The following is a 27,628-nucleotide window of genomic DNA, read 5'->3' as shown; positions in this document are numbered from 1 at the left end:
TAATCCTCCCAAGCATCACTGTGTGCTATGACCACGAGGATTAGGACAAGAAGTGAGTTTTTACAAAGAAGAAAACCCTTCCCAGCTTGTTTGGAACGGTACCAGGAATCTCTACGCTACCAACTCTATGCACAGAATTACTATACAAATGAAAAATATCACTCTGTGTGGTGAAGTAAGTCAAGGGTGGTTGTCTGGGTCTCCTAGTAGATCTGAGGAGAACAGAACAAGCAATAGGACAATTAGAAACATGAATCCAAGGGCATCATGAACAGAGCGGCATAGGTGGAATGAAATTTTATCGATGTCGAATGAGAATCCTTATGGGTTGTTTGAGCCCACGTTGCATAAAAACTGGAGCCAAATTAACTGCAAGGCCAGCAACAGCAATAAGATGAAACTGAAGGCAGAAAAAAAACCAAAAACCACCTGACAATAGATTTATTAAGAATACCTTATAAGAACCTGCCACATAGTACGGGGAACTCTACTCAATACTCTGTAATGGCCTACACGGGAAAAGAATCTTAAAAAAAAAAAAGTGGATATAAAAAACAAAAGTGGATATATGTATAACTGATTCACTTTGCTGTACACCTGAAACTAACACTTTGTAAATCAACTATACTCCAATAAAAGTTATTTAAAAAAAGGATATGAGGAGAAAAAAATTTTTTAAATGCTAGGAAAAAAAAAATAAACAAACAAAAAGAATACCTGGGGTCCCTTATACTAAAACGGTGCTAATGTAGGAAGTAACTGAAAATAGCTCTGTAGTAACAGTAGATGCTCAGACATCTGTCTTTGTGGAGATACCTGCCTTATAAATGGTTTGCTATCAGTGCAAATAATAAGATTACTCCAATATTTCAGTTATAGCCTGTGGTATGGGTGTGAATAGGCAGAGTTGGAATCTGAGGCCAGGCAGTTGGATTCCAAACCCTGTACCCTTAACCACTAAGCTATTTCCTCTGCAGATATTACTACATATTTTAGGCACATCTTTCTCCAGTCCTAGAAGCCATGGACCAGGCCACGAGGTCATGGACGAGGTCACAGAGTGAGGTGCACCTGTTGAAGATGTTTTCCCACCAGCACGTGCCCTTCATCACACTGACTATGCCACTGCCTTAGCTCTAGCCTAGGACTTCTGCAATGATGTGGCAATGACCTGTGCAGAATTTATGGACACACTTATGCTAGAGTATACATCCCTGCTTCCACCAAGAGAACTCTGATGCCAGCAAACTTCAAGTCTCCTAAAAGGCCAGAGCACCTGCCCTCACACCCTTGCCAAAGTTCTCAAATCCTAACTTTTCACCCAGTGTTTGAAGCACCTTGGAAAACACAACAAAATGCTTCTCCCGTTCCAAAGGTGAGAACATCACACTAAGGATCGTGCTACAGTGTGTGGCTTTAGAAGCTTCTCTTGAAAACACAGACAACTGATTTTGTTAGTCTTGGCAAATGTGAGAGGAGGAGATTACAGCCCAAGAAGATACAGTGAGAGACTTCACCCTGACCTAATGCACTCATTCAAGTGCATATCTGCACGTTTCTGCATGAACACAAAATGAGAGTGAAATATGCAGTGACCTCATGGAAAAGACCCCCATTAAAGTCCGTGGCACTAAGTCGGTCTGTTTCCATATTGCAAACCTCACGCAGTGTGTAGAATACTCGTCAAGCATGTATGATGGCAAAAGAGCTGAAGGAAGGAACCCGGCATCACACAGCTCCTTAGACCTTCTTCCTCCCCTGTGGAAGCGAAAGTGCTGTTTCACTGGAAACTTGATAATTCTTGGTCATATTCTCTGTAACATACTTTTATGTTTGTTAAATCATCCAAATTTTACTACAGATAGAACCTTGCAAATAGATTTCAAAAGCCCTTAGACTTATAATTAATTCTAAGTGGTCTGCAAACAGTAGATTGCAGTAAAGCTAAGCACAATGTTTATTAATAATAATGAAGTGTTTTTTTCAAAAGCCTTAATGACAACCCGAGGAGAGGGAGGGAAGTCAGGCATCACTTATTCAGTCAACATGTGTGGACACCAAGGAGGGCAGGGCGCTGTGGTGAGTCCCAGGTGTGCTTAGATTCACTAGACAATGGTGTCCACTTAACAAATCCCCAACCTACTAGTCCTGACTGAAGCAATTATGCTCCTCCCAACAGTCCTTTGCCAAATAGATAATCAATCATTACCAGGAAAACTGGCAAATTTCCTCATTTTTTACTAAATGCTTTGAAGGAAAAAAAAAGAGAATATACTTGAAAATACTTGAGAAGAAAAGATGCCATGTGGTGACAGACAACATGGTGTTAAAAAAAAAAAAAGAAAAAAGAAAGAAAGAAAGAAAAGAAAAACATGCAGCAAATACACCTCCAAAAAACCCAACAAATCCAGCATTTCTTCCGCAGGTCACAGCATATAAATCTTTGAAAGTATTTTTGAAATTTTAAACAAACATTTTCATTCCTTAGGTATTTCTAATTGGCTGGGGCTTGCATCCCACCAAGTAAATCAATGGTTTATGGGAAGGGCAGAGCCCAGAAGAAAGGCAACTGAAGAGCTTAATGGACGTTTTTAAATTCACAGCAGATACAACAGGCTGAAAGCAAAGTGTTTCTGACCTGGGAGAGCCAGGTAGTGGAGAGAGAAATGGGTTTTGCTTTGCATTCCAAAGGTCTTAAAGTGAGAACCAAAGTTTGGAGGACTGATAGGGGAGTGGGCAATTTCTCACCACGCAGTTAAGTCAATGAATGAAAAACAAAGTCTGAGTCAGGGAGCTAAGTGGGGTTCACACATTGAGAGAACAGGAGAGAAGCTGGGGGAAACAGCAGAGCAGTGTGTATTTGGCTTCCTGGGTAAGGCCCATAGGTATATGTTTATTGATGTTAATATTTTTCAGTGCACAGGGCTTTCACTTTGGTGAAAACCCAAAGACGTGATTGGACTCAGAAGCTTATACACCATTTTAACAAAGGATGATAAATTGTGGAGAGTGACCAGACAAAGGAAAGAGGGTCTGGGGCCCCTAGAGGTGGTATATGGTGTGACTGTGCTGAGGAAATACAGCTTAGTATTTGCTTAGTAGGTTTGTTATGCAGACTCAAGGGGTAAGAAAAAGGGATACCTTTACAAATGTAAATTTATGTCACCTTTAAAAGGGTAATTTATGCCCTGACTTCAGGCAGATAGAGGAGGTCAGAGAGCTCCTCCTGGCTCTGCTGTTTTTCAACTGCCTTCAGTTCAAAGTAATTCTTAAGCTCAAGTGCCGTTTTTGGGGTGGCATATTCTGATCCCCCTTGAGAGACCAAGTTTTACATCTGAAGTGACTGAATCACTTTCACTTTACAAGATTTAATCTCCCACCCCACCTGCACAGCGGCTTCCACTGCCAACATGCCAGCAGACAGGATCCAGGTACTTGGACTTCAGTTCTGTTTCTGCACAACTGGGCTGTGACTATGATGATGATCCCATCACGTACCCCATGAATAAATTAAATGACAGCTACATAATCCTGTTCTTCTCGATACTAACCTTCACTAAACAGAACTATGAAGTAGACCTGCCTGCAGGGCTTTCCCTCTCTTTTTTCAGGAGGGAGTTTCTCTCTTTCTTCCCTCGACCCTGTCCCTTCACCCAAATGGTTCACTGCAGGTCATTCTATTGCAGGATGCCACCCACCGTGGGCTGCCCTGCTGTGGTCCAGGGCAGTGACGACTTTGAATCAATCTTTCTATCATTCTCCATTATCGGTCCTGACCTATAAAACCTCTCCTCCCAAAAGGGACAGCCCTCCTTTCCCAATGATTTGCAAAGCAATCTGCTGCCCTACCTTAATGACCTGCAAGAGCACAGGAGCTCCACAACCTTCTGATAAGGGATGATGCCTTGATATCACCGGCAATATACAAGTATAGAAGGAAGATTCTCTTCATTTTAAGAGACTGTATCTATATTTCTCTGAAGACCTTCTGTTTATGATAAATGATGCTGGATATCCATTTACAGAAGAAATATGAAGCTTCTGCTTTCCGTAAATTTAAGTAAAAAGTCGGTCAATTTATGGGACCACTGCATGGGACATAGAACAACAGGACACAGTGTGGCAAAACCTTGAACGTGATACCTGAGGTGGGTTAGAATGCTACACAGGAATGAGTTTTCAGGGCTGGAATTTTGGTCTTGTGGTAGCAAGGGAGGATCCCCTGCAAATCGTTACCTGGCCGGTAACTCCCTTCTGCCACAGGTAAAATCAGGCTTGGTCAGAAGCTGTGTTCTATTCCGCGCTGCATGCATTTAGGACATAAAAACACAGAAGAAATGTGGAAAACTTTGAAATGTTTACAAAAGAGTAAAAGGGATCAGTAAGTGCCTGGAAAACACATCTAGATGAAACATGGAATTTTCCAAGAAAGGCAGGTAAGTAGGGAACAAATTTAACTCCAACCAGAGGGCATTACTGGTGGCTGTGATGAGACTGTCCTCAGCAGGGGTCAGTGGGCCGGCTGGAGACACAGGCCTCCCTCACTCTTCAGTCAGGGTGGACCAAAAGCAAGAGGATGGACCTAGAAAAGGAGGGAGTTCCGGTCCCAGAGCACAGCGCGACTGGCTGTTTCTGCCACTTTTCGGGCCACTTACCTCCCAGCCTCAGCCCCTCCAGCTAATAAATGGGGATAACAATTCCTCTGCCACCCCCATCAGCATCTCTGATTTGCTGAGGGCCTCAAAGTACAAAAAGACATATTATTCAATATGTCCTTATGGAAAACAATCATTAATACCACATGATAACTACACTGCATCTAAACACAGATGAGGGAAAAACAGACACGATCAGGGACGTAATTTTTTAGTGCTGACGGAGCGAGAGTTCAAGAATCCACATATAACCACAAAATGAAAAGACAGTGGGGCAAAGGCATATCCTCAAATGACTTTAAAATCAGCACGCAGGCTAGTTCTCAAATACTAAGGACTGTTCACAGATATTAAGGACACAGCCTGAAATCCCCAAACTCATCGACAAGTTAAATACATTTTCCTAAGTAGAGGTATTCACAGTGGTATAATCTGGGGAATAACTGCTTGAAATAAATCATCTAGAAGTAGTGGTACACAGTTTTGTGATTTAAACCATGATTGAGGACATGTACAAGAAGATGTTCCAGTAGAAGCAGGCAAGTAACGGCAGACGCATTCATTATTATTCTCCAGCACTTACTGGGTGCTTTTTACGTCCTTGTGCCATTTCACTCTCACAACCTCACAATGCAGTTGGTATCACAATTACTCCCATCTTAGAGATGAGCAAACAGAACACAGAAGTTAAGCAACTTGCCTGAGCTACTAAGTAGCAGATGTGAGACACCAACCCAGGCGGTGTGACCACCCTACACCCAGGCCCACATCCTCCCCGGTCAACCGATGAAGCTGAAGTGTGGAATGCAACCTTCTGTAAAAGCTGCCAACAGCTGAGGGCTTACTAAGTACCAAGCACTACTAAGGACTATGCAATCTCATTTAACCCTCGCTCAACCCTAGGGAGGAGGAACTGCTACTATCTGTTTTACAGATGAAGAAACGGAGGAGGACAGACTCATCGGAGATACGACAGAACTTCCTGACCCCTTGGGGCAGTGTTTCATTATCACCCCCCTATGTTGAAGGAGCCCTTTTCCTACTCACTTTCTTGTGAAACTTTAATACCACCAAGAGACTATATATCTATTTACGTACCGTATGCCTATCTGTGCTTTCTACATAAAAACAGCATGATTCTTTTTGGCCACACCAAGAATCAATTTTTGCCGCCATTGAGAATGTGTGGTTACAGCTTAACAGATCATTATGTGAGCAGTCTGCTGTGACAGAAAAGTGGTTCATTTATTAATTTCTCATTCATGCATTTGATCCTTCAGTATTTATGGAGTGAAAGGAACCAGGCACAATACAGTACTCCATTTATATGAGGTTCAATAAAAGACAAAGCCAATGCATGGTGACAGAAATGTGAATAGTGGTTGCTTCCGGTAAGGGACTGGTAGGAAAAGGGCATGAAGAAAACCTTCCTGACAGGATGGAATTTTAAAATCTTGATCGGGTGATAGTTACACGTTTGTGTATCTTTGTCAAAATTTATCAAACTTCTACACTTAAGGAGACCTGCATTTACTGAAAAAATTATATCCCAATGAAGTTTTTAAGAAGGCATTTCCTAGTATGTGCCGGCCTGGGTACTTTAAATTGGTCCCTGAAGACCCTATGTCACTTGCTGCCAGATACCAAGGCTCAACCAATGCTCTGTTGTCATCACACAGGGGCAGGGAAACAAACTAATCCCTCGGTGTAACTTTACCAACGTCTTCCTGGAAACCCAGGCACAGTTGTGATGTGGATCCAATGTCACAATAGCATGGGAAAAGTCTAATGAGGACCTCAAAAAAAAAAAAAAAATCAGTGGGCTCTAAGAACTTCTACATGAGGACAGGCTTTAGAATCAAGTGCTCTGAGGTTTACACAGCAATGCTGGGAAGAGGTAAAAAGGTCCATAATGTCACCACGGGGAGAAGTGAAGGGGACCCATTCCTGGATTCTGAGAGCATCTGTCCCTCTGGACGGTGGCCCACGTGCTGTCTTGTGACACTGCTTGTACTTGGCACTGACTGCTTATTTACAACAGCACTGTTATTCTGCTCTCCACACGCTTAGGTCATTTTCTCAAATAGTTCAGAGACAGCCTGTGGTAGGGACCGCGTCTTTACACCCGGCTTAGGGCGCTCTGTGGCCACACGAGGCACTTTACAATCAGATTCCTGGGGCTGCATAACCATGAGTACTAAATTTCCTGAACCAGATACTGGGAGAAGTGTCTGAAAGAAGATCTCTGCGCAACTCCTGTGCAAGTGAGAGGCTGCCGAAGAGACACCGATCTGTTAGAATTTCTAACACATTAAAAGACTCAAGGGCAGAACACACAATTTAAAACTGGCCCTTCTGGAAAATTCAGGACACATAGTCAATGCAAGTATGAAGCAGCCTTAACAGGCTTATCGAGTGTACAACAATGGAGGGGGAGAAACTTGATAGAATTTGCTTTGGAAGAAAACAGTAATGTGATCAACTAAATAAACCAGGTTTTGTTTTGTTTTGTTTTGTTTTTTTAACGTTCATCCTAAGAGTTGGGTAGAGAAAGAACTAAGAGATCTAAGAGCTTACATTTGCTGACAACCTACCATGTATCAGGTCTCCTGCTAAGCCTGATAAAGACATCATCTCGTTCGGTCCTCAGACCCACCCATGGAGGCAGGTGCTACCATCACACCAGTCTTACACAAATTAAAGGGCTGATCCCTGCCCAGCTTAGGATGATGGAATTTGAACGTGGAGCAGGACATGGGTCCGAGAACGTGGAGCAGGACATGGGTCCGAGACCTTCCACTTTCAGGCTCAACACTATCCTGCCCTGTGACTTTCAGTAAGCTTGCAGGTGGTACCAGGGCTTCTCACCGATGGCAAACAGAGCCCAGAGAGGGAGCGGCCAAGCTGGTGCTTAAATGAGGACACACAGTGATATCGTCAAAACCACACCAGAGTCACGAGGGTCTGGGAGACGATAAGGTTCCACACGTCACCAAGAGAAGAGCAGGCCACTCGGGCATGTGCTCAGCTGGCCTTTGGGGAAGATGTGGCTGAGGGCTGCTCTGCCAGAGTGGGCATGTGAGCTGAGGTCAGGGCACAGCCCCGGGTGGGCGCTGCCAGCACAGCACAGGTCTCAGGTTGGATGATTAACCGTCCCACGAACAGCAGGTTTCTTGATCTTACCTGTACCGTTTGTACTGTGTAGATTTTCTTCAGATTTGACGCGCACTCAGCTGCTGTGGCACCAGGGAGGGATCTAAGCAAACAGAAGCAAAAGAGCAAAGAAACAAGGAAAATGTTTCAGTGTTCGTGAAACATTTCACAGTGTAATGTAAGTCTGCAGGTCTTCACACAAGTCAGGTCTGAAACCACAGAAGCGGACACTGCTGGGATGCTAGTTAGAATTTAAAACGGGAAACTCCTACTTTGTCAAGTCAGGTGCTCGCGTCTCCTAAAAATAAGCATATTTATCCTGTGGAAGTTTAACAGGAAAACTGGAAATGTAAGAAAGACACTGGAAACCTTAAAATCACATTTTAAAAAATATAAAAATAACCATGTGATAGCCAAGCCTTTTGGGCCTAGGACCCTGGATAGGAAACTGGGCATGTTGTATAGATGACAATGACAATGCAGGGTCTTGACCTGGTTATATGTCTGAAAAATTTGTTACTTCCTTGGTGGTAAATATTCAAGAACTCTTGGGTGACCTTTTGCCAACTTTAAGAAAACATGATTACTAAAAGTCACCCTTCGCCTCACTTGAATCTGCACGTGTTTCCAAATCACCTGCCTTGAGAAAATACTTTCAGTTATTTTCTCGGGCTGATTTAATTAGCTCTGCTGAACTCTGCGGTCAGAGTATATTAATCTTTAGTTTGCCATATGTTCCACTAGATGGCAACATACTACCAGCTCATTCACCAGAAGCGCCATCCACTGAGAATGGCTTCACCCAGCACCATGTCCTGGGTTTGCGGGTAACAGGACGTGGTGTCTTCAATCTGCAGAAGTGAGGCCTCCCCATCCTTGCTACCCTTCCTTTCTCCCTATACTGAATTAGCAGGTCTTGCTCAGGAAGGTTGGGGTCCAGCTACCTCAGGCCTCAGGTTGAAAAACTCAAGTAATGCTTGACAGCCCCACGTCTGGCTGTAAGGACTAAGAGGCTGGCGGTGAGCGGCAAGCACCAGCTCACAGCTGACCCACCAGGGCCTGGAATCTGTAAAAGGAATGCTCTCTACCAGCCACTGACCCTCCGAGACACAGTCCCCAGGGAACCTCAAGATGGTGAGCTTCCTGGCAAGAGATGTGCACAAAACTGAGCCAGCTCAGAGGTGGAGGGGATGGCAGCGCAGAGGGCTAGGCCCAGGTGTGGGGCAAGCGTCAGACACCAGGGGCAGAGCTCTGCAGACTACAGTCCCGGAATTATGGACCTGGGTGTTGAACCTGATATAAAAAACCCATTTCTGAACACCGCTCCCTAGCCTGGAGGTCACAAGGAGGCATAATTACGGACTAGTGTGGAAGCAAACAAGGGACCCTGTCGAGCAGGTGGAGTCTGATAAATCAATCTTCCCCAAAGCACCAGGTTTACAACTCTTTTCTAGTTATTATGAGTGTGCCGGACGTTGTCTGACAAACGCAAACCCACAATAACCACCAGGACCGCATTCTGCCGCCAGACCCGAAGCCTCAAGTAGCTATGTTGCAGAACGTGATGAAGAGCGAGGCGCTGGGTCAGCACCTGCGATGGTGGCGTCTGACCCACGATGCATCCGTCGCTCTCTCTGGACTGCCCCGGGAACTACAGTATTGACTTACATAAATACTAATTTGCTATTTGATACAGGTTTTATGCTGTCTGGGGGGTTTAAATTACAAAAGGATTGGGGAAAAAAACTAAACAAAAAAACCCCAAACCTTAACCTTTTCTGAGTAGGTTTTCACATGAACAGTCTATTGCCTTTATATGAAAATCTACTGGCATTTATTCTAATACCGACTTTTCTTCCTTTGAAGAGGTTAGCTGACTCTCCACCAAATATGCCCAGAAGATATACCGCTGGCTGCCCAAAGCATATAGCAGAATACAGACAGGGTTCTTTCCCTAATGGGGTTGGGGGACAGGGTGGTATAAGGATCCAAAGGTAGGAAATGTCCGTTGCACTTTTTCATTTTTAAAACTGTGTATTTTGAATTTTTACTAATTGTTTTTTTTGCGGTACGCGGGCCTCTCACTGTTGTGGCCTCTCCCGTTGCGGAGCACAGGCTCCGGACGCACAGGCTCAGCGGCCATGGCTCACGGGCCCAGCCGGTCCGCGGCATGTGGGATCCCCCCAGACCGGGGCACAAACCCACGTCCCCCGCACCGGCAGGCGGACTCTCAACCACTGTGCCACCATGGAAGCCCGAATTTTTACTAATTTTTAAGGCTACCATTCAATTTATGACGGTTTAGCATGAGTATAATTTGTGTTCACCTCATACAACATGTCAATTTAAGCAAATAAAACATGAGAATACCACTATTTCACCCAGAAAAAAATATCACTGATAAACCTTTGCTTTATATGCCTCTTTTTAAATGCCTCTGTCTCCACGTTCTGGTCTTTTACTCATATTCTAGTGCAGCAGACAATTATACAAAGTCATTTAGGTCTGTTCAGTTTCACTGCTCTAGGTTTCTGAAGAAACCTCTGTAGTCTCCAGAGTCCAAGAAGGGTTCTAGCATGAAACAAGGAGGCAGCGCTTCGTAGGACAACATTGCCAGGGGCTGACGTGCATCGACTGAATTCTTGCTTGTGTGCTCAGCAAGTCACCTTCATCACAGCACTGAATCCTCGCAAGCCTGCGTATTCAGATGTCATTATTACTTCTTACCATTTTACAGCCAAGCAGCCCAGTGCCTAAAGAGGTTTGATAAGGTGTGGCCTCAGGACACAAAAACCTGATTTGCAGACAGGTGACCTGAGACTTCCTGCCCTTTACGCCTCACTGCTAAACTGTCCAGTCAAGCCATATACACACTTTTTTAAAAAAATAAATTTATTTATTTATTCATTTATTTTTGGCTGCGTTGGGTCTTTGTTGCTGCACGCAGGCTTTCTCTAGTTGCGGCGAGCAGGGAGTTACTCTTCATTGCAGTGTGTGGGCTTCTCATTGCGGTGGCTTCTCTTGTTGCACAGCGCAGGCTCTAGGCGCACAGGCTTCAGTAGTTGTGGCTTGCTGGCTCTAGAGCGCAGGCTCAGTAGTTGTGACGCACGGGCTTAGTTGCTCTGCGGCATGTGGGATCTTCCCGGACCAGGGCTCGAACCCATGTCCCTTGCGTTGGCAGGCGGATTCTTAACCACTGCGCCACCAGGGAAGCCCCTACACACTTACATTTTTTAATGGAGTTTTATAATTGACTCTTGGTGTGTTCTCATCAAGGCGGCCGTTTTTGCTGAATCCTACTTTTAATACAAGATTGTGTCCACGTTATGTTCTTCGAATAGTCTTTCCATCAGATCAAGGCAGAGAAGGTCCTCACTAAAACCAACAGGATCACGCTCAACAATAGTTCTATTCTGCTTAACATCTTAGGATGCTGATGTATTGGTGTTTGAAAGGAAATGTGTCAGCTTCTATGGAAAATGACTTGCCTAATTTCTTTTTTTTTTTTAACATCTTTATTGGAGTATAATTGCTTTACAGTGTTGTGTTAGTTTCTGCTGCATAACAAAGTAAATCAGCTATACATATACATATATCCCCATATCTCCTCCCTCTTGCATCTCCCTCCCTCCCACCCTCCTTAGCCCACTCCTCTAGGTGGTCGCAAAGCACCAAGGTGATCTCCCTGTGCCATGAGTTGCCTCATTTCTTAATGAAGGAGGTTGGATTCTCTAATTTTCAAGGTTCCTTCCAGATGCTGGACAGTTTTATGTATATCCAGGTGTCAAAATAAGAAAAATACTGTCGGAACTTCTGACAGTAGTGAATCGTTGGCTGGCTTGGCCAGCGCAAGGAAAGCCATTCTCCTGCAAGCCAAATGTGATCCAGACAGTCACTAGAAAACACTAAAAAGCCTATACCTCGTGCCTGAACCTCAGCCATCCTTAGCAAACAGAACTGGGCCATATCCACAAAATCGATTTTAAAAGGGAAAACAAGCCGAGATTCGTAAGTGATCTGCCTTGTAAACAGGTCAGTCTGTACTGGACTTGCTGATTCAACAGCGAACTGTACCATCTACAGTTACTGTTTCTTAAAGTAGCAGTGTGGGCAGCTGCTGGCAAAGCTGCAGCCCCGGGAAGCAGGTGGCCGGCAACCCTCTCTTCCCTGTTCCTCTAACAGATACTTGCAGCAACTGGGAGGGAAGTGTGTGTAGTGGATTTCAATGAAAGAGACTTTTTTTTTTTTTTTTTTTTACTGGTATCATACATACAGTACATTCTCACATCTTTAAAAAAAAATCTTTTGACTTCCTTCATGTTACACACCCAAACCTCTCAACGGAACCCTAACCAAACCTCTCTCTGCAGACCAAGGGTGCTCATCTAGGTAGAGGTGATGGGGCCTCTGAGGAGAAGACATCTGGCAATATCCAGAGACATTTCTGGTTATCACCACTTGAGGGGTGCTGCTGGCATCGAGTGGGCAGAAGCCAGGGCTGGACAGGATAGCACCCGCAACAGAGGGTGATCAGGTCCAAAATGGCAAGAGTCCATGCTGAGACACCCTGCCGTATACGTGCAACAAACAGCCTAAGAAGACCTATCGTCTATTTAACCACCAAAGATCCATCGCACACCTCTTTTAGCTGACGAGGAGACAGCAGTGTTCATTCGAGACGAAGCCCTTGTCCTCATGAAGCGTATGCTCTAGAACTGGCACCCCTGCCTCTCTGAATTTCCCAGATTCCTGAAGGCAAAGAAACAATGTTTAGGTTCCTCTTTGTTGGCCTGGGAGGCAGGAAGTGTGAGAGAAAGTTGAGGGAGGAATATACGAGTAATATAACATTGAATGTGTCCACTCCTGGAAGGCTATACGGCCAAAGCTGTGGACAATCACAGAACCAAGGAATCAGGACCTACTTTCACATTCTTTGAATACTATGTCACCCTCTCACAGGACACAGCTGGAGCTGGGAACACAGCAGTGGAACAAGAAACGCCTCCTGGTGGATCAGGTTGAGGAGTTTGAATTGTTCCACTAGGAGTTTCCCCTCTGATTTAATGATAGTAATATAGTAATGGCTTCCTTCTACTGAGCACGTACTATATGAGAGGGGTTTGCATATAGATCTCTAATCCTTACAGCAAGCTTGCCAGGTTGGTATCATTATCTCCATTTACAGACTAGGAACCAAACTCAGTGAGCGTGTTTTTGAGGAGCAGATCTGGGTTCTTTCCTTGGTCTCTCTGGCTCTGATGCCCACGATCTTCCTCTTGGATGAGGACGCTTCTCAGTAAAACACCAAGCAGTCACTGTGAGCATGGGTGGTCACAGGTAGCACATCTTCCGCCAAATCCCCCTCTCAGCCCTTCTTAGGTTATCTACTCCATCCTTGGGCCCACCCACTGCCCTTGCCACTCACTCTCTCCTCCACCACCACCACCCATTGAGCCACACTGCCTGGGGGCGGGCAGGGGCTGGGGGGGAGAAGCAGAGACGCGGGACAGGGTTAGACGCCACCAGAACCCTTGGCAATAACGATACCCCAAAACGTGATACAAGGAACACAATTCGGGACGAACGCATTTACAGGTCATCATTTTCTGAGGCTGGACATGAGAGGAAGATAATTTACCAAACAAAAGCCAAGCTGGGCTGTGGCAGGAAGGCAGGAGAGCAGAGGGCTTGAGAGGATGGTCTTTGAAATCGACAGAACTGAGTTCCAGCTCTGCCAGCCACCCGCTGTGTGACAAGCCTGACTCTCCTGACCCTCGCTTCCCCTTTCTGAGAATGGTCTCTATCCCTACTTAGACTGCAAGAGCTAAGGCGCATAAAGTATTTACACAGCAACTGGCATCTAACAAGCAACAGTGGCTGTCGTCACCAGCGGCAGCAGCAAGAGCACAAGAGGAACAGAGGGGGAAGCCATCACAACTAAGAGACACCGAGCACATTTTCTAATCTGTGGGACCGAGGGCAAAAATCCCAAGAAGTCTGTGAGAGTGACACAGAGCTGAGAAACCCCTGGGTCCATCCTCAGGAAAGAAAGCCCATCCGGCGCCAGTCTCTCTGGGCTTAAGGCCACAGCTTCCAGGAGCTGCTTCCACTTGGACCTGGCGAATCCAGAAGCTGTTATGGTTAAGGCAGGAGTGGGGAGGGATCCTCCGAGGTCTGCCAAGTAGATGATTAGTGTAAGATGTCAGGGGAACTCTTAATGTTACAAAATCCCCAAGTCCAGCTTTATAGTGCCCCTGTGTGTCTTCAACTTAATCACGGAATTAGAGCAAATGCATCTTAAGATTCTCTATGCAAAACTGGTTAAAATCCCTTTTCATTTGGGGAATTACGAGAAGGCAGGAAGTTCAGTAAGTTGGACCAACTATTCAACTTAAACGGTTTCCAGGCACGCAACCACCATTTGCATGCAATAATTCAATGTGTTGTTTACAAATCATCTTTATCTATTCATTAAAGCAGGTTCCTGAGAATCTTGCCAAGACAGAACTCATTTAGCTCAATTTGAGTCTGAGACGCTTCAAAGCATTTTTATCCTCTCTCTTATTCAAGAGATACTTACTGTGCTCCCAGTAGGTGAAAAGATCACACAGCGTGTGCTACATGCACGCATCGTTAATCAAACACCGTGAGGTAAATAACGGTTGCAACCCCACTCTGCAGATAAGCAAACTAAGTCTCAGGGTGGCGACTTGCCCAAAGGCTCACAGTTGGCTAACAGGAGAGTTGGTACTTGAACCAAGGGTCCCTGGCAGCCTGGCTCTTTGTCAGGAGCCTGAACTAACCACTTCCAGCAGGACGCCCTACCCTGCTTGGTGCTGCGAACACAATGCGGCCCCAAATACATTCTCAGCTCGCCTGCACCTTGCAACCCTCAACCCTGACTTCCCAGCAGTCCAAACGTGCCTTCTCCATTAAACCTCACCTGGGTGCTGCAGGCTAAGCTCAGGAATAAAATTCCTGGGGACAGATGCCTTTGTCGGTACCTCAGAAATTATCTTAACCATTCCTTAGCAGACCACAGCAACACTTACCAGGGACCTGGATTTCTGGAGATGCTTCCTACAAAGGAAAGAAGCTGAAAAGGTTTCCCCAAACCCTGCCCACATCCCTGCCACTTATATTCCACCAACCAGCAGCATTACCTGGGAGCTTGTTAGAGCTGCAGAGTCTCCAGGCCGCGCCTGACACCTGCTGAATCCCAGGTGATTTGTCTATACATTAAAGTTTGAGGTTTGTTGATTTATATCATGTAAAGCAAATCACCATAAGAAATGGGAAATAAGAGCTAATGGAATATAGACAGCATCATCAGAAAAATGTAAAAAAAATCATCATTTTCACAGATGCATTTTTTTCATCACCCAAAGAGATGATTAAGACGGGGTTATCATTAAATGTGAAGGACAATCCTATAAAGGCACTTGAACATGGGTTTTAGGCGGGGCTCTCTTTTTCTCTGCCAATTTGGCTTAATTACCTCCTGTGACACTGGCCCCTAGTTTCCTTATTTGAGAAATTCAATGGCAGGTCCAGATGACCTCTCAAGTCCTGCCCAGCTCCCATATTTGAGGATATGAAATACGGGAGAACTGTGTCCCATTCACTGTTCATATGCACGGGGAAGCAGTGTTCACTGGGGTGAGGGATGCCAGTGCTTTTTGGGGTCACACAGTCCTTACTCCAAATCCCGTTTCTGTTCTATGTTAGCTGTGTGACCTCAGGCAAGTTACCTGTCCGCGCCTCAGCTGTCCCATGTGTAAAATGTTGCTGGTGCGGCCTACTTCAGTACTGTGAGGATTCTGTGGGTAATTATGTACAGCTCCAGTCTAGTGCCCGGTGCACTGAAGTAAACAGCTGTGAACACTAATAGGTTAAAGTGAAAAAAAAAATGTTTAAAACGTTACATATGTTACAGGATAGCCAAGTTATGGATAGACATGTCCAGGGCACATGCACACAATAAACGTTTGGTGAAAAAACGAATGATGACTTCACCTTATATGAGAGATCAGTTCATTTCAGCCAAGAGAATAACCTAAACGGGGAAAATTTTAAAGCCAGGGATACGTCTCCTAAAAGCCCGTCGTCTTCTTGAATTTACTAACATCAGGCTCAGCTGCCACAGAGAAAATCTGCACAAGCCCAGATACTGGACGAAGGGGGTGCCTTGTATATCAGTCACTCCATTAAAGATGATTTCATTTTAATCACTTCTAAATAGATCTGCGGCTTGTGGCTACACCAGCTTCCTGTTTGAGAAAGGCTCACCTGCAAAAACGGGCCAGGGCCTATTCATAACGTTTAATAGTGCGTCTATTGAAACTGTCTAAATGCTTTATTTTTGCAGGTTTATTTGATTTTGAATTTTTTCCCTTCTCTTGTCTATTGTCACTCCTGGCCTGTGAGCTCCTTGCCGGTAGCAACTGGGACTCTTTTCATCTCGATATCTAATTAATCCTTTAGTACACGGAGGCTGGGTGAAAGAGAAGTGTTAACAGTGTTCCAGAGCTGACAACGGAACTAAGAAGGGCCAGGTCACTGAAGTCTTGCCAGCTGTCTTAGGTTTGGAAATAAGGAAATGGCCTCTGTAATCCTGAAAGCAGGAAAATGTATTTTCGAGAAGCTAGTGCCAGGTAAGGACTAGGAAGCTTTCTGAGTGAGGACATTTAGGACCTTTAGGCCTGTCTGTAGGAGGCAGCTACTGACCCACAGTTGGACAGGCTGTGATCCCCTAGGTCAGGGCCTTTCCCTGCCTGAAGTAGCCAGAACCCCTTTGCCTCTTACAAAAAATAAAATCCTGGCCATTAAGAGAGCTTGTGGGTTCAGAAAGGCAAGAATGGGGAAAAAGGATAGGAAAAGTCGAAACTCCAGCCACTTTCTCCCTGTCACCTACGGCCTTCCATGCAGCCCTCTGCCCTCACCTAGACCCAGCAGGTCGCTCTGAGATGAACAAGGATGACTTGCGGATCCTCTTTGTCAAGCCTGGTCCCACCCCGCCTCCATGAGACGCGTTCTTATGGAGACACCATTGGAACACACTTGAACGTACTCCACCCTGGAAGGCGGGTCCCTCTAGAATTCAGTACCTGGCTGAACTCTTCACTGATGCCACTGAAGCAGATGGTGTGTAACCTCCTGGGAGGCCCAGGCCCATGTTGTCATCTTTGCACTCTCAGCACCTACAACAGTGACTGGCAACTAATATGTTCCGTTAATCTCACCAACAAGCAGAGCAGTAACTGAGAAGTTTTGGCACCTGAGGCATTTGTTACAAATGCACATTGTACCCCAGAGATCTGATGGAGCAGGTCTGGGGCAGGGACAGGAGCCTGTATTTTTTAACGCTGACTGGGCGGAGCTAAGTCCTGATGGGGTGGGGTCGGTGGGCGATGTAGTGAGGGCCCACCTTTGCGATTCAAAACACGAGAGCACAAACACTCACTAGGTACCTCCTCTGCACACCAAGGCGCACTCCGGGAGCAGACACGAGGCAGTTACGTGTCTCGTGGTCATGAGCGAGGGAGGAGGAATTAACGATCCTTAATACAAATACAGGCTATAAAGACGCGGTAGGACCACAAAGGAGGTGGGCTTAATCATGCCTGGGCCAAGCGCTTTGAAGGACAATTAAAGACGTGGCAACTCAAGAAGGCCTCGAAGGATGTGTGGCAGCTTTTTAGGTAGACGAAGGGGAGGAGGGCAACCCGAGCAGAAGGAACTTCACAAGACAAATCTCAGAGGCTGGCAAGTCCATGGTTTATCCAACAGAAGGGCCAGGCATTTGCTGCTGTTACCAGAGAGAATGGGCCAGCTGAGCGGCATAATGGAGTTGGGGAGACACAGGTGATGAAGCTGAAAAGGAGGTGGGTTTCAGATTAAAAAGAGCAATACAGAAGTTTCTACCACAAAAGTCAGTCAGAGCTGCTGGTAAAGGTAGGGGTGCAGACCCACAATTCCACCTGGCTGGAGCACACAACCCCACAACAGAGGCACCCTTAGGTGGTGAGAGACAGAGTCAAAAGAATGCACTGCCGTGGCAGAGGAGAGGGGCAGGGGAGTTTCGGAACGACGAGACCAGGCGTAGTGTAGAAGGCTAAGCTGTGAGCCCAGGTCGGGGAGGCCTGGGGAGAGACAAGCTTGGGAGCAGGACGCTAGAGAGTGTGACAGGAGCTGGAGGGGCCCAGGATGTGCAGAGGGAGGGACACGGAGAGGACGGGACGGCTTAGCCTTGGAGCAACGTCAAGTACAGAGCTGGACGGGGAAGGGTACGTGAGACAGAAGGGGACTCCAGGTAGGATGGTGGTGGTGTTGACCGTAACAGGGTAGGTGATGTGTGTCCAGAACTCAGGAGAGGGGTCAGGGCTAGGATGCAGATTTGCAACTGATAATTAGAGTAAAATCAGCCGCCACAGAAGGGAAAGTCACTGTGGGTAGAATTCAAGAGCCCCCTAAATATTTAGTGTGGGCTGAGCTGTCCTAGGCTCTGATCTAGGAGCTGAGGACAGAGTGGCGGGGAAAAGAACCCTGGGAAGTGTACATTCTGGTGAGAGAAGACAGACGAACAGTGCTAACCCTACAGAGACAACAAAGCAGGAGCAGGGCCTCGGGGAATGTGTCAGGAGATGCGGGTCATTTTCTATCAATGGTCAGGGAAGGTCTCGCTGAGACGATGACATTCAAGCAGAGACTGGAAGTAAGGGAAGCGCAGACCTAGCAGATGACTGAGGGAAGAGCATCCCAGGAGGAAGGACCCCCAGTGGCAAAGGCCCATGCTTAGGATGATGGAGAAAGAGCAAGGGGTCCAGCAAGCCAGAAGGGCATGTGCAGTAGGGAGAGTGACAGAGAGACAGCAGGAGAAAGGTGTACCAGGCGGGGGCAGGACATGCTGCAGAGTCTCACGGGCCACGATAAGCACTCTGGCTTTTGCTCGCAGAGGACCCGGGAGCAGAGAAGTGACATGTTTGAACTGTGGTATTTCAAGGGACCGCTCTGGCTGCTGTGATGGGAATGAACTGTATGGGGCAAGAGCAGAAGCAGGGAGAGCAGTTAGGATGCTCTTGCCTTCATCCAGGTGACAGATGTGGTGTGGTCCAGGGTCTGGGATGCAGGTGGTGAGAATACATTGGATGCTAGATGCATTTTGAGCGTAGAATCAATAGCATTTGTTGTTAACGGATGTACCAGGAGGAAGAAGGATGGGGAAGGGGATAGAAAAGGGGGGGAGGTAAGGAGGAAGAGGAAGAGAATCACAGATGACTCCAAGATTTGGGGGGGGGCGATGAACAACTGGAAGGATGGGGTGGCTGTAAACTGCTCTGGTCTGAGATGACACAGACGAAGGAGACAAGGTGGGGAGGGCAGCCGAGGAAGTGGTTTGGCACGTGTTGAGTAAGGATGTGTATTAGACATCCACATGGAGACGGAGAGGAGGAGCTGGATGCGTGAGTGCAAGGTTTTGGGAATCACCAGTGTACAGACGCAGCTGAAAGCCTTGTGACTGGATGAGATCACTGGTGTGGCTGGGAACAAGAGAAGAGGCCTGAGCACTGAGCCCATGGATAAAACTTAAGAGGACAGGGGAGGGTCATCATGAGATGAAAACAAAGCAGTCAGAGGCACACAAACAAGAGTGGCCTCCAAGAATCAAGACAGGTCCGAGTTTTACAGAGCCAGAAAAGGGAGGAAAACTCTTCCTCCTACACCCCCCGCCAATATTATCCCCCAAATGTTTGAATCCTTAGCCATAAAGTCTAATTAAAAAACAAAACAACAAATAAAGACTTACTGGGGTTTACTACTGAAACTGCAAATAACTCTACTGGGGGGACTCTCAAATTCATCCATGACGGAAATAAATTAGGATGCTGGCTTCCTCACACTGAATTCAGACAAGTTGCTCTGGGGAACCACTGATGGGCGAACGGGTGGTAATTAGGGAGCACTGGATAATAATTTTAGTAGTTAGCATTTACACGTTATTCTATGCTAGGACACTTGTTGGTATTTTACATTCATAGCGCTCATGTAGCCCTAAGAATATCCTATGATTATTTATTCCCATTTCACAAACCATGCAAGTGAGGGCTAGTGAGGCTAGAACTTTTGTTCACCGTCACAGAGTAGGCTGGAAGGTAGGACAGGCCAAGAGGCAGGTGCCAAAGACTTTCAAGTAGCAGGAGACCTTTGGATGGTGTGGTTCTCAAGACTGACGTCATCGGCGGCAGACAGCAGCTACCTGAGGTGAAGGCTGCCCTTGGAGGGCTCTCCTGAGAGCCTTACCACACTCTCTACCATCTTGTTTCTCTGGGGGGGGAAAAAGATACAGGGGAACCTCTAGAACACAATGTGCTCACAACTCCGAGGGAAAGAGGGGCACCCTGCATCTCCAGAGAAGTGGAGAAAGTTCAATAGCAGCTATGGGATGACGGATCAGGCAAAATGAATTCATACGTGCAATGCTGGAGCTAAATATTATTTCTAAATTAATACAGCCACTTCTGTTGAAGATTTGGACATGGTGGCAGTAACATGTTTCATTTGATTACTGGCTTTCAGAGAACAAAAATGTGCAAACACACAGTAGGAAGGCTATAGTCTGTCTTCACTGGAGTTACCGTGGTTTTAACTTAAAAGATATTAGATATTCTTTAAAAGTTGTGTTAAGATATATTTACAACACAGGGAATAGAGTCAAGATTTTATAATAACTATAAATGGAGTATAACCTTTAAAAATTATGAATCACTATATTGTACACTGTGTAACTTACATAATATTGTACATCAACTATGCTTCCAAAAAAAAAGATACCAGATATTCTTTAAAAGTTGTGTTGCTATATAGTATTAGTATCTTAGACCATTCTTAAAAATGTTGTGCCTGTAAGGAGACTAATTTTTGACCTGTTTATAAACACATTCTGTTGATACTGTTTCCAGCAGCCCACCAGTATCCAATGGTCCAGAGGTCCAGATTTAACACCTTGAAAACAGATACCAGGTAATAGCAATTACAACACACCTTTGAAAACAAAGACACACGATTTCATTCTGCTACAATTTGCCAAAACCATTCTTGTTTTGACAGTAAAACGCTCTTAGCATCTCATAACGAAAGTGAAAATATTAAAAATAAAAAAAACCCAACAGACTCACTGTATCTTACCCACCCCCAACTTCTCTGTGCCCCCAGAAAAGACAATGACTCCAAGTGTCAGTTCTTGTAGATGGGTGCTAATTCCAACAGGAAGAAAGGAATGAGCTTGTCTCCCTAAGAAAAGATGAATATCACTTTTTAAAATTCTTGCAGGTATTTTACGCAAGGCTTTTAAAAACCAGATTTGCGGGCTTCCCTGGTGGCTTAGTGGTTGAGAGTCTGCCTGCCGATGCAGGGAACACAGGTTCGTGCCCCGGTCCAGGAGGATCCCACATGCCGCGGAGCGGCTGGGCCCGTGCGCCATGGCCGCTGAGCCTGTGCGTCCGGAGCCTGTGCTCCGCAACGGCAGAGGCCGCAACAGTGAGAAGCCCGTGTAAGGCAAAAAAAAAAAAAAAAAAAACCCCAAAACAAACAAACAAAAAACAGATTTGCGTCTACTGAGTAAATTTCACAGCAAACGGACACACCCATGCCTCCCTAACAATTAACCATTGAGTTACAGTGTCATCAAAAGTTCCATAAGCTCTTGGGACAACCTTGAAGTGTCATCCTTGGGCACCGACTGGGTGACAGATACTACGAAGGAACTTTGCAATTCATCCATTTATTCATCTGTCAAAAATTTCTTGCACTCCTACTAGGTGCCAAACACAAGTTCCTGCTCACTGGCCCGTAACAGAGAGGGAAATGTTGAGGGATTGAGACAGATGGAAAAATAAACAGTTTCCTACACAGCACAACTCAGTAGCATTATGAACTTTATGAAGAAAAACAGAGAGGACATGAGTGAAGGGAGGGAGGAGGGCTGCTAACTTAGATGCGGCAGTCATGTAGGCATTTCTGAGAAGGTACCTGAGCTGTCCCCTGAGAAAGCTATAATTGGCCCCACTTTACCAACAAGGTGAGGCATGGCTCACCACTGAATCCCCAGCGCCTAGCAGGCGTGTGGGTCCACAGTAAGTGCTCAAGAAACAGCCGCCCAGTGGATGAGAAAGAATTCAAAGGCTGCATCGGTGGACGGGGGTAGGCGCCCGCTGTGCCACAGTAATACCACCTCCGCACAGTTCCCAGGGGGCTGGTCGACTTTCCTGAGCGCTGTCACGGCGAGGGTCGTGTCCCGAGTTCCCCAAGAGCCCCGTGGGGGTGACCAGGACAGCATCACTCGCTTCACTTTACAGCGAGGACCGATCACCCCCGCCAGGCCCAGCATCTCCCATTGCCCAGCCAGGATACCCGCCCGCCGGCGTTTCTTCTACGGAAGGAAAGAAAGAGGAAAAGTGCTGCCGAAACTTTGGCGACTGCGTGTTTTCTCTCCCGGCCGTGAGGCGAGGCCGCCCGACAGCCGCTCGCGTCGGCCCAAAACCCTCGGCTTCCGAGCCGGCTCTGCGCGAGCTCGCGCGGCGGGGCCGGCGCCCGGGGCCCGGGGCTGGGGGCCGGGCCGCCCGAGCTCACCCGGCGCGGGGCGGGGGAGGTGGGCCCCGAGACAAAGCGGCGGCGCAGGCCCGGCGGGCGCACGGCGGCGGTGGCGAGCCCCGCGACCCACTCACCTGTCGAGCCAGAAGGTCCAGGGCGAGTGCAGCGGGATCCCACCCGGCTCGGGCCGCAGCTCCGAGAGCTGCTGCAGGCCCAGCGGCGGCGCGGTGGCGGTGGTGGCGGCGGCGGCGGCGGCGCGGGGCCCCGGCGGTGCCCGGGCCCCGGAGGGGGGCGCGGCGGCCGGGGGCAACGCCATTTTCTCCGCCCCGCCTGCGAGACCGGCGGACGCACGGACCGCGGGGCGAGCAGCGGCTGAGTCACCCAGGCCCCCGCCCGCCCCGCCGCGGCCGCCCCGCCCCGCCCCGCGCGCGCCCCGCCCTGGCCCGGCCCTTCGCCCGCCCGGCCTTGGAGCCGCGCCGCCGGGCCGCCCGGGGCCGCCGAACAAAAGCACTGCCCACGCGAGTGGGGGGCCGATTCGGCGCAGGCACCGACCCAGCGTGCGGGGACTGACGGACTCGCGGGTCTGGGGGAGGGCAGAGCAGCGGCGGGGACGGATTCCAGGCTACAGGGGTGGGAGGAACAGAGGAAGGGTCAAGCGGTGGGTTCTGCAGCCAGACAGGCGGTGAGCAAGACCTATGGGTGGGCTACAGAAAGATGGAGGGATGGAGGGATGGATGGTCCAGTGGATGGAGTCTCAGACCCACATGGTGGGAGGGGAGGAGGGGTGGACAGACATACCAGCAGTCTGAAGGATGGGTGGGAAAGCTGGCAGATGGTAGGAGGAGGGGTGGAGGGATGGAAGGGCAGATGGAAGCACAGTTGGATGTGAGAGACAGATGCCCGGGGAACCGCTGGCCAAATGAATAGAGACTGGAGTGCCCAAGAGTGCAGAAAGAAAGGGTCAGACAGACAGAACCAGGACCACTGACCGGGGGATGAAGTTGTTACAGGTCAGTTTTGCATGTTTCCTAACTCAGCTGATTTGAAGGGGCCACCAGGTGCCCAGAGTGTGACCAACTTTAAATGAGGGTGCCCCAAATCAGCCCAAGGTCTCCACACTTGCCCCAAAGCACCCACAAGGAAGGAGGAGGAAACTGAGCATCAGGAACCCAGCCCTCCGCGGAGGAAGCCCCTATGGCCATTAAGATTCCTGAGCCTCCTAGCACCGCCCCTTGGCAAGTGTCTATCATTCTCTCTTTCAAAAGAAAAGGAGACGCATGAGGGCATGTGAACACACATGTCATAACTGGCGTGGACATGGACACCCTCCTTAAGCTTGAATTTCTGGATAGTGCCTCTCTGGCCTTTACCAGCTGTGGATGTAGAGTTCTGTCTCCTCAAAGATTTTCTCCGTGGCCTAGCATACATTCCGCTCATAACCTGAGCAACTCTGGGATGGACTAGAAGAGGAGCTACAAAACTAGATGGGTTCGGGGGTTTCACAGGCATTGTAAACACCTGTTATGAGTCCCAGGGTAGGTGCCTTCCCTAAAAGGTATTCAAGTTCTGCTAAAATGACCACAATGAAAACAAAACCGCTGCTTTGCTATCCCTGCTTCGAACATAATTTTTATACGACGTATCATGCTGCAAGCAGTGACATGTTTAAAAGCCCTTGCACCTCTGAGATACAAGGGGCGCTTTCGGTTAGATGCATTTTTGGGGTTGGTTAATTTCTCCTTTTATTTTTTCCAGAAAATGCATATATGGCAGTGGTTAAGCTATTCTGAGCACTTTATCCTTATTAACTCATTTAATCCTCACAAAATCCAATGAGGAAGATACTATTATTAGCACATTTAATAGATGAGAAGTGGAGAAGTTAAATTAACCCCAAGGTCACCCAGTTAGTGAGAGAGCCAGGATTGGAACATACGTATTCAGGCTCCAGAGTCTAGGCTTGTAACTGCCAGTCTCTACTGCCTCTCTAGCTGGAAAACTAACAGGTCCACATAGTGAAAATAAGAAAATGAATAGTAAGTCTCCTTCCCTCCCAAGGCTATCAGTCTTCTTGCCCAGAGGAAACCACTGTTAACAGTTGCCTTCCGGAAAAATGCAAGTATGCCTGTAAAGGCATATATCTACAAATATAAATTGTATACCTACTACCTATATCTTTTATAAAGAAATAGAAGCATTTTATACCACTGCCACACCTCCTTATCTTAACTGACATTATACATTTGAAGACTTTCATATCAAAACATATAAATCTACTTCTTTTTAAGGACTGCAAAGTAATCCATTCTAAAGAAGTAATGTAATTTAATTCACTAGCCCTCAAGATTTATTTGGTTTGCAGTCATTTTCTTTGATAAATAATGCTACCATAAGCATTTTTATATTTAATGTCTTTCCTCAACTGCACAAGTTTATTTCAGAATAAGTTTGGAGAAGAAGAATTTTTGCCTGTGTCTAAAATTGCTAAATTACATTGCTAAATTACCATGCAAATGGTTACATGCATTTATATATAATTGATTTATAAATAATGGCTGATTCTGAAATTTTATATTTACTTAGTGACATCTTTAATCTTTATATAAAATTCTAAGGCATTGGTAGAAAGGGAGTTTTTGCTTTCTATTGATTAGAACTAGTCAAACTGTCAAGTTTAGCTTCTCCCTTATGTTCTGTGACAATACTCTCAGCAAGAAAGGAATATTTTAAAGTTTTATCTGCAGTTTCTAAAAGACAGTATGCACCACCTGATAAATTACTTTCAGAATTTAGAAGTAGGAACAGTCACGCAATTTGTCTTCATTGAATATCAATTATGTACCTCCCTCTCTTTTTGCTTTGGCTTCCAGGATGCTCGAAATTACAGCTGCTGTTCCATCACAACATCAATATTAACCAATGAAAAAGCATCCCTATTTTTATGTTAATATATTCCTATTTTATGTTAATGATCCAGTTGCACGTGTGCATCTTATACCGTGAACCCCTCAAATCTATTTTGGAAGCAGGTGATATACAAAAAATATAAAATTTAAATCACCTTAAGATTAATAAAAGAAGTCAGGCAACATGACTAAGGTGAGAAGCAAGGAGGGAACAATGGGCATTACTTTCGTTCCCTTCCTGTCTGAAATGTGTAAGAGACTTAACTCTTGTTATCACTCTTCAGAATCACCCTTAGAAGATAATAAATGAGGAAAATTCCCCTCATCTTTCCCACTTTGCAACTGGGCAGCAGGAATTCCAATAATTTCAGGGTAGAAAGGGAACTTGGAGATTACCTACGCACACCCATCATATTACAAATGGAGAAACTGAGGCCCAGAGAGGTGAGGTGACTTACCCGAGGCCACAGCTCTAGGAAATAACACAGGCAGGACTAGAACGTGGGTAGCTTGAGATCCAGGCCAATGTGCTCTCCCACTGCGTAACACGCAACTCAGACAGCTTGGGGCGGCAGGAGGGAGGAAGAGAAGGTGACCCCACAGCCCCTAGCAATGAAAGCAACAAAAAAGACTTGAGGCACTCATAAATAATTAAGCAGTGAGCTGCAGCAACTACTCCCCTCCCTTCCAGCATCCAGTCACCAAGGCAACTTGGGCAGGGTGCCTGCTGGTTGCCTAGTAACAGTGTGGTCTGCTCCCCTGACGTGCTCCCTAGGCATCAAAAAGGATTTGAGAGCCGGAAAGAGCCTTAGACAGGGACCACTACTCCAACACCTTTATTTTCCAAATGGGTAAATAGAGGCCCAGAGAAGCCGAGTAACCTGCCCAAGGTCACACAGCTACTCAGAGGCACAGCCAGTCTCCATTTCTAGTTGCTTTCCATTGCACTATGGCTGCCTCAGGGACATTGCAGATGGAGGAGAGGAGATCTCTCCACAGTTCCTAGAACAAGAAAGTAAGATGGAGAGAGCAAGCAAGAAAGAGACGGAGACCTTCAGCTTTCATATGCAATTAACAGGAGCTGGTAATCCCATCGGCCAGACTTTCATCATCACCATGGCAACATGGGTGAGGTGGGTACTGGTTGCCTAGTAACAAGTGGTCCTCTGTCTTCCACTCACATCCGGCTCCCTGGGAGTCACAGGAACAGTTGAATGTTGGAGCTGGAAGGGAAGGCAGGGATCCGAACTCAGTCTCCTCCTTTGACTGAGGTTCAGGGCCACTGTACAAGGTGACACAGCCACAGAGCTAGCTAGTGACAGGGACTCGTTGGATAGCCAGCCTTTCCTGAATTCACTCTGTTTACTGCTGTCACAGCACGGTGGAAAGGGAAGCTTCACTCAGTAAAGACAAAACGTGGCAGGGGAATGGCAAGTGGTCCCCAGGAGGTATTTCTACTGCTCGTCTAAACGGTGGCAATTCTGCACACGAGGCCTGGCACACAAGGGGCACTCCGCACAGTATGAAACACAGGGTCTCTAAAGTCAGAACATCTGAGTCAAAAGCCAGTTCTCCCCAAACCTGGAAAGCTTCTTATCCCTCTGCACCTCTGTCTCCACATCTAAGAAATGGGTATCCTGATAGTCCCTACCTCTCGAGATGTCATTAGGATTAAATGAGAAAACGTAACATCAAGCGCCTGGTATACAGTAAAGATGCAGTAAATATTAAGCAGTCATTTATTCCACTTTCAGTAAATATTTGTGGCATGTCTGCTATGTAAATGCCACTGTTCTAGGGTCTTGAGATTCATTAGCGAGCAATACAGACAAAAGAAATCCCTATTTCAGGAAGCACACTTTGCAGTGGAATGAATATTTGATATACACACACACACACACACAATACATATATCTATTTGTTTGTTGAATGGGTGGAGAAACTCATTGGCAATATGCTATGTTTATGTTACTGGGCTCCTTCTCTAAGACTGAAAAGTTTCCTGTTTACAGGGTGTGATGCTATAAATATGCAGGCCTGTCTTGTATGTGGAAACTCCCGACGTTTTCCTTTCTTTTAAAAGCTCGGAGGAAAAAGGAAGGCAGTGGCCACTAGATGGCAGACCTGTCTCCCCAGATACTGGGCCTGGAGGCACAGGCCAGGGGCACAGACTGTGACAGACACTTCCAGCAAAGGCAAGGGCTGCGGTTGGTCCGTCCCAGGGCAAGGCTAGGAGGAGTGGGGGAGACTAGAAACGCCTCTGGGACACTGGGGGTGTAAGGGGAGACTGTAGTGTGGTGTGAGAGTGATTGCTTTAGTGAGACT

The 27,628-nt window shown here is 46.8% G+C and overlaps 1 protein-coding gene across 1 annotated transcript in view; it reads right to left on the bottom strand.

Annotated features, from left to right (window-relative positions):
• The window catches only part of EIF4E3 (eukaryotic translation initiation factor 4E family member 3), a 38,745-nt gene extending 16,007 nt beyond the window's left edge, over positions 1 to 22,738 (bottom strand). Inside the window, exons 1-2 of the mRNA XM_030867723.3 lie at positions 22,532 to 22,738; positions 7,839 to 7,911 (exon numbers count right to left, since the gene is read on the bottom strand). Of these exons, the coding sequence (XP_030723583.1) occupies positions 7,839 to 7,911; positions 22,532 to 22,713 (255 nt within the window). The 5' untranslated portion in view covers positions 22,714 to 22,738. The remainder of the gene's footprint in view (positions 1 to 7,838; positions 7,912 to 22,531) is intronic.
• Between the last annotated feature and the right edge of the window lie 4,890 nt (positions 22,739 to 27,628).

This window comes from Globicephala melas, chromosome 11 (genome assembly GCF_963455315.2).
Source record: "Globicephala melas chromosome 11, mGloMel1.2, whole genome shotgun sequence".
NCBI lineage: Eukaryota > Metazoa > Chordata > Mammalia > Artiodactyla > Delphinidae > Globicephala > Globicephala melas.
This window is presented reverse-complemented; position numbering and strand designations above follow the sequence as displayed.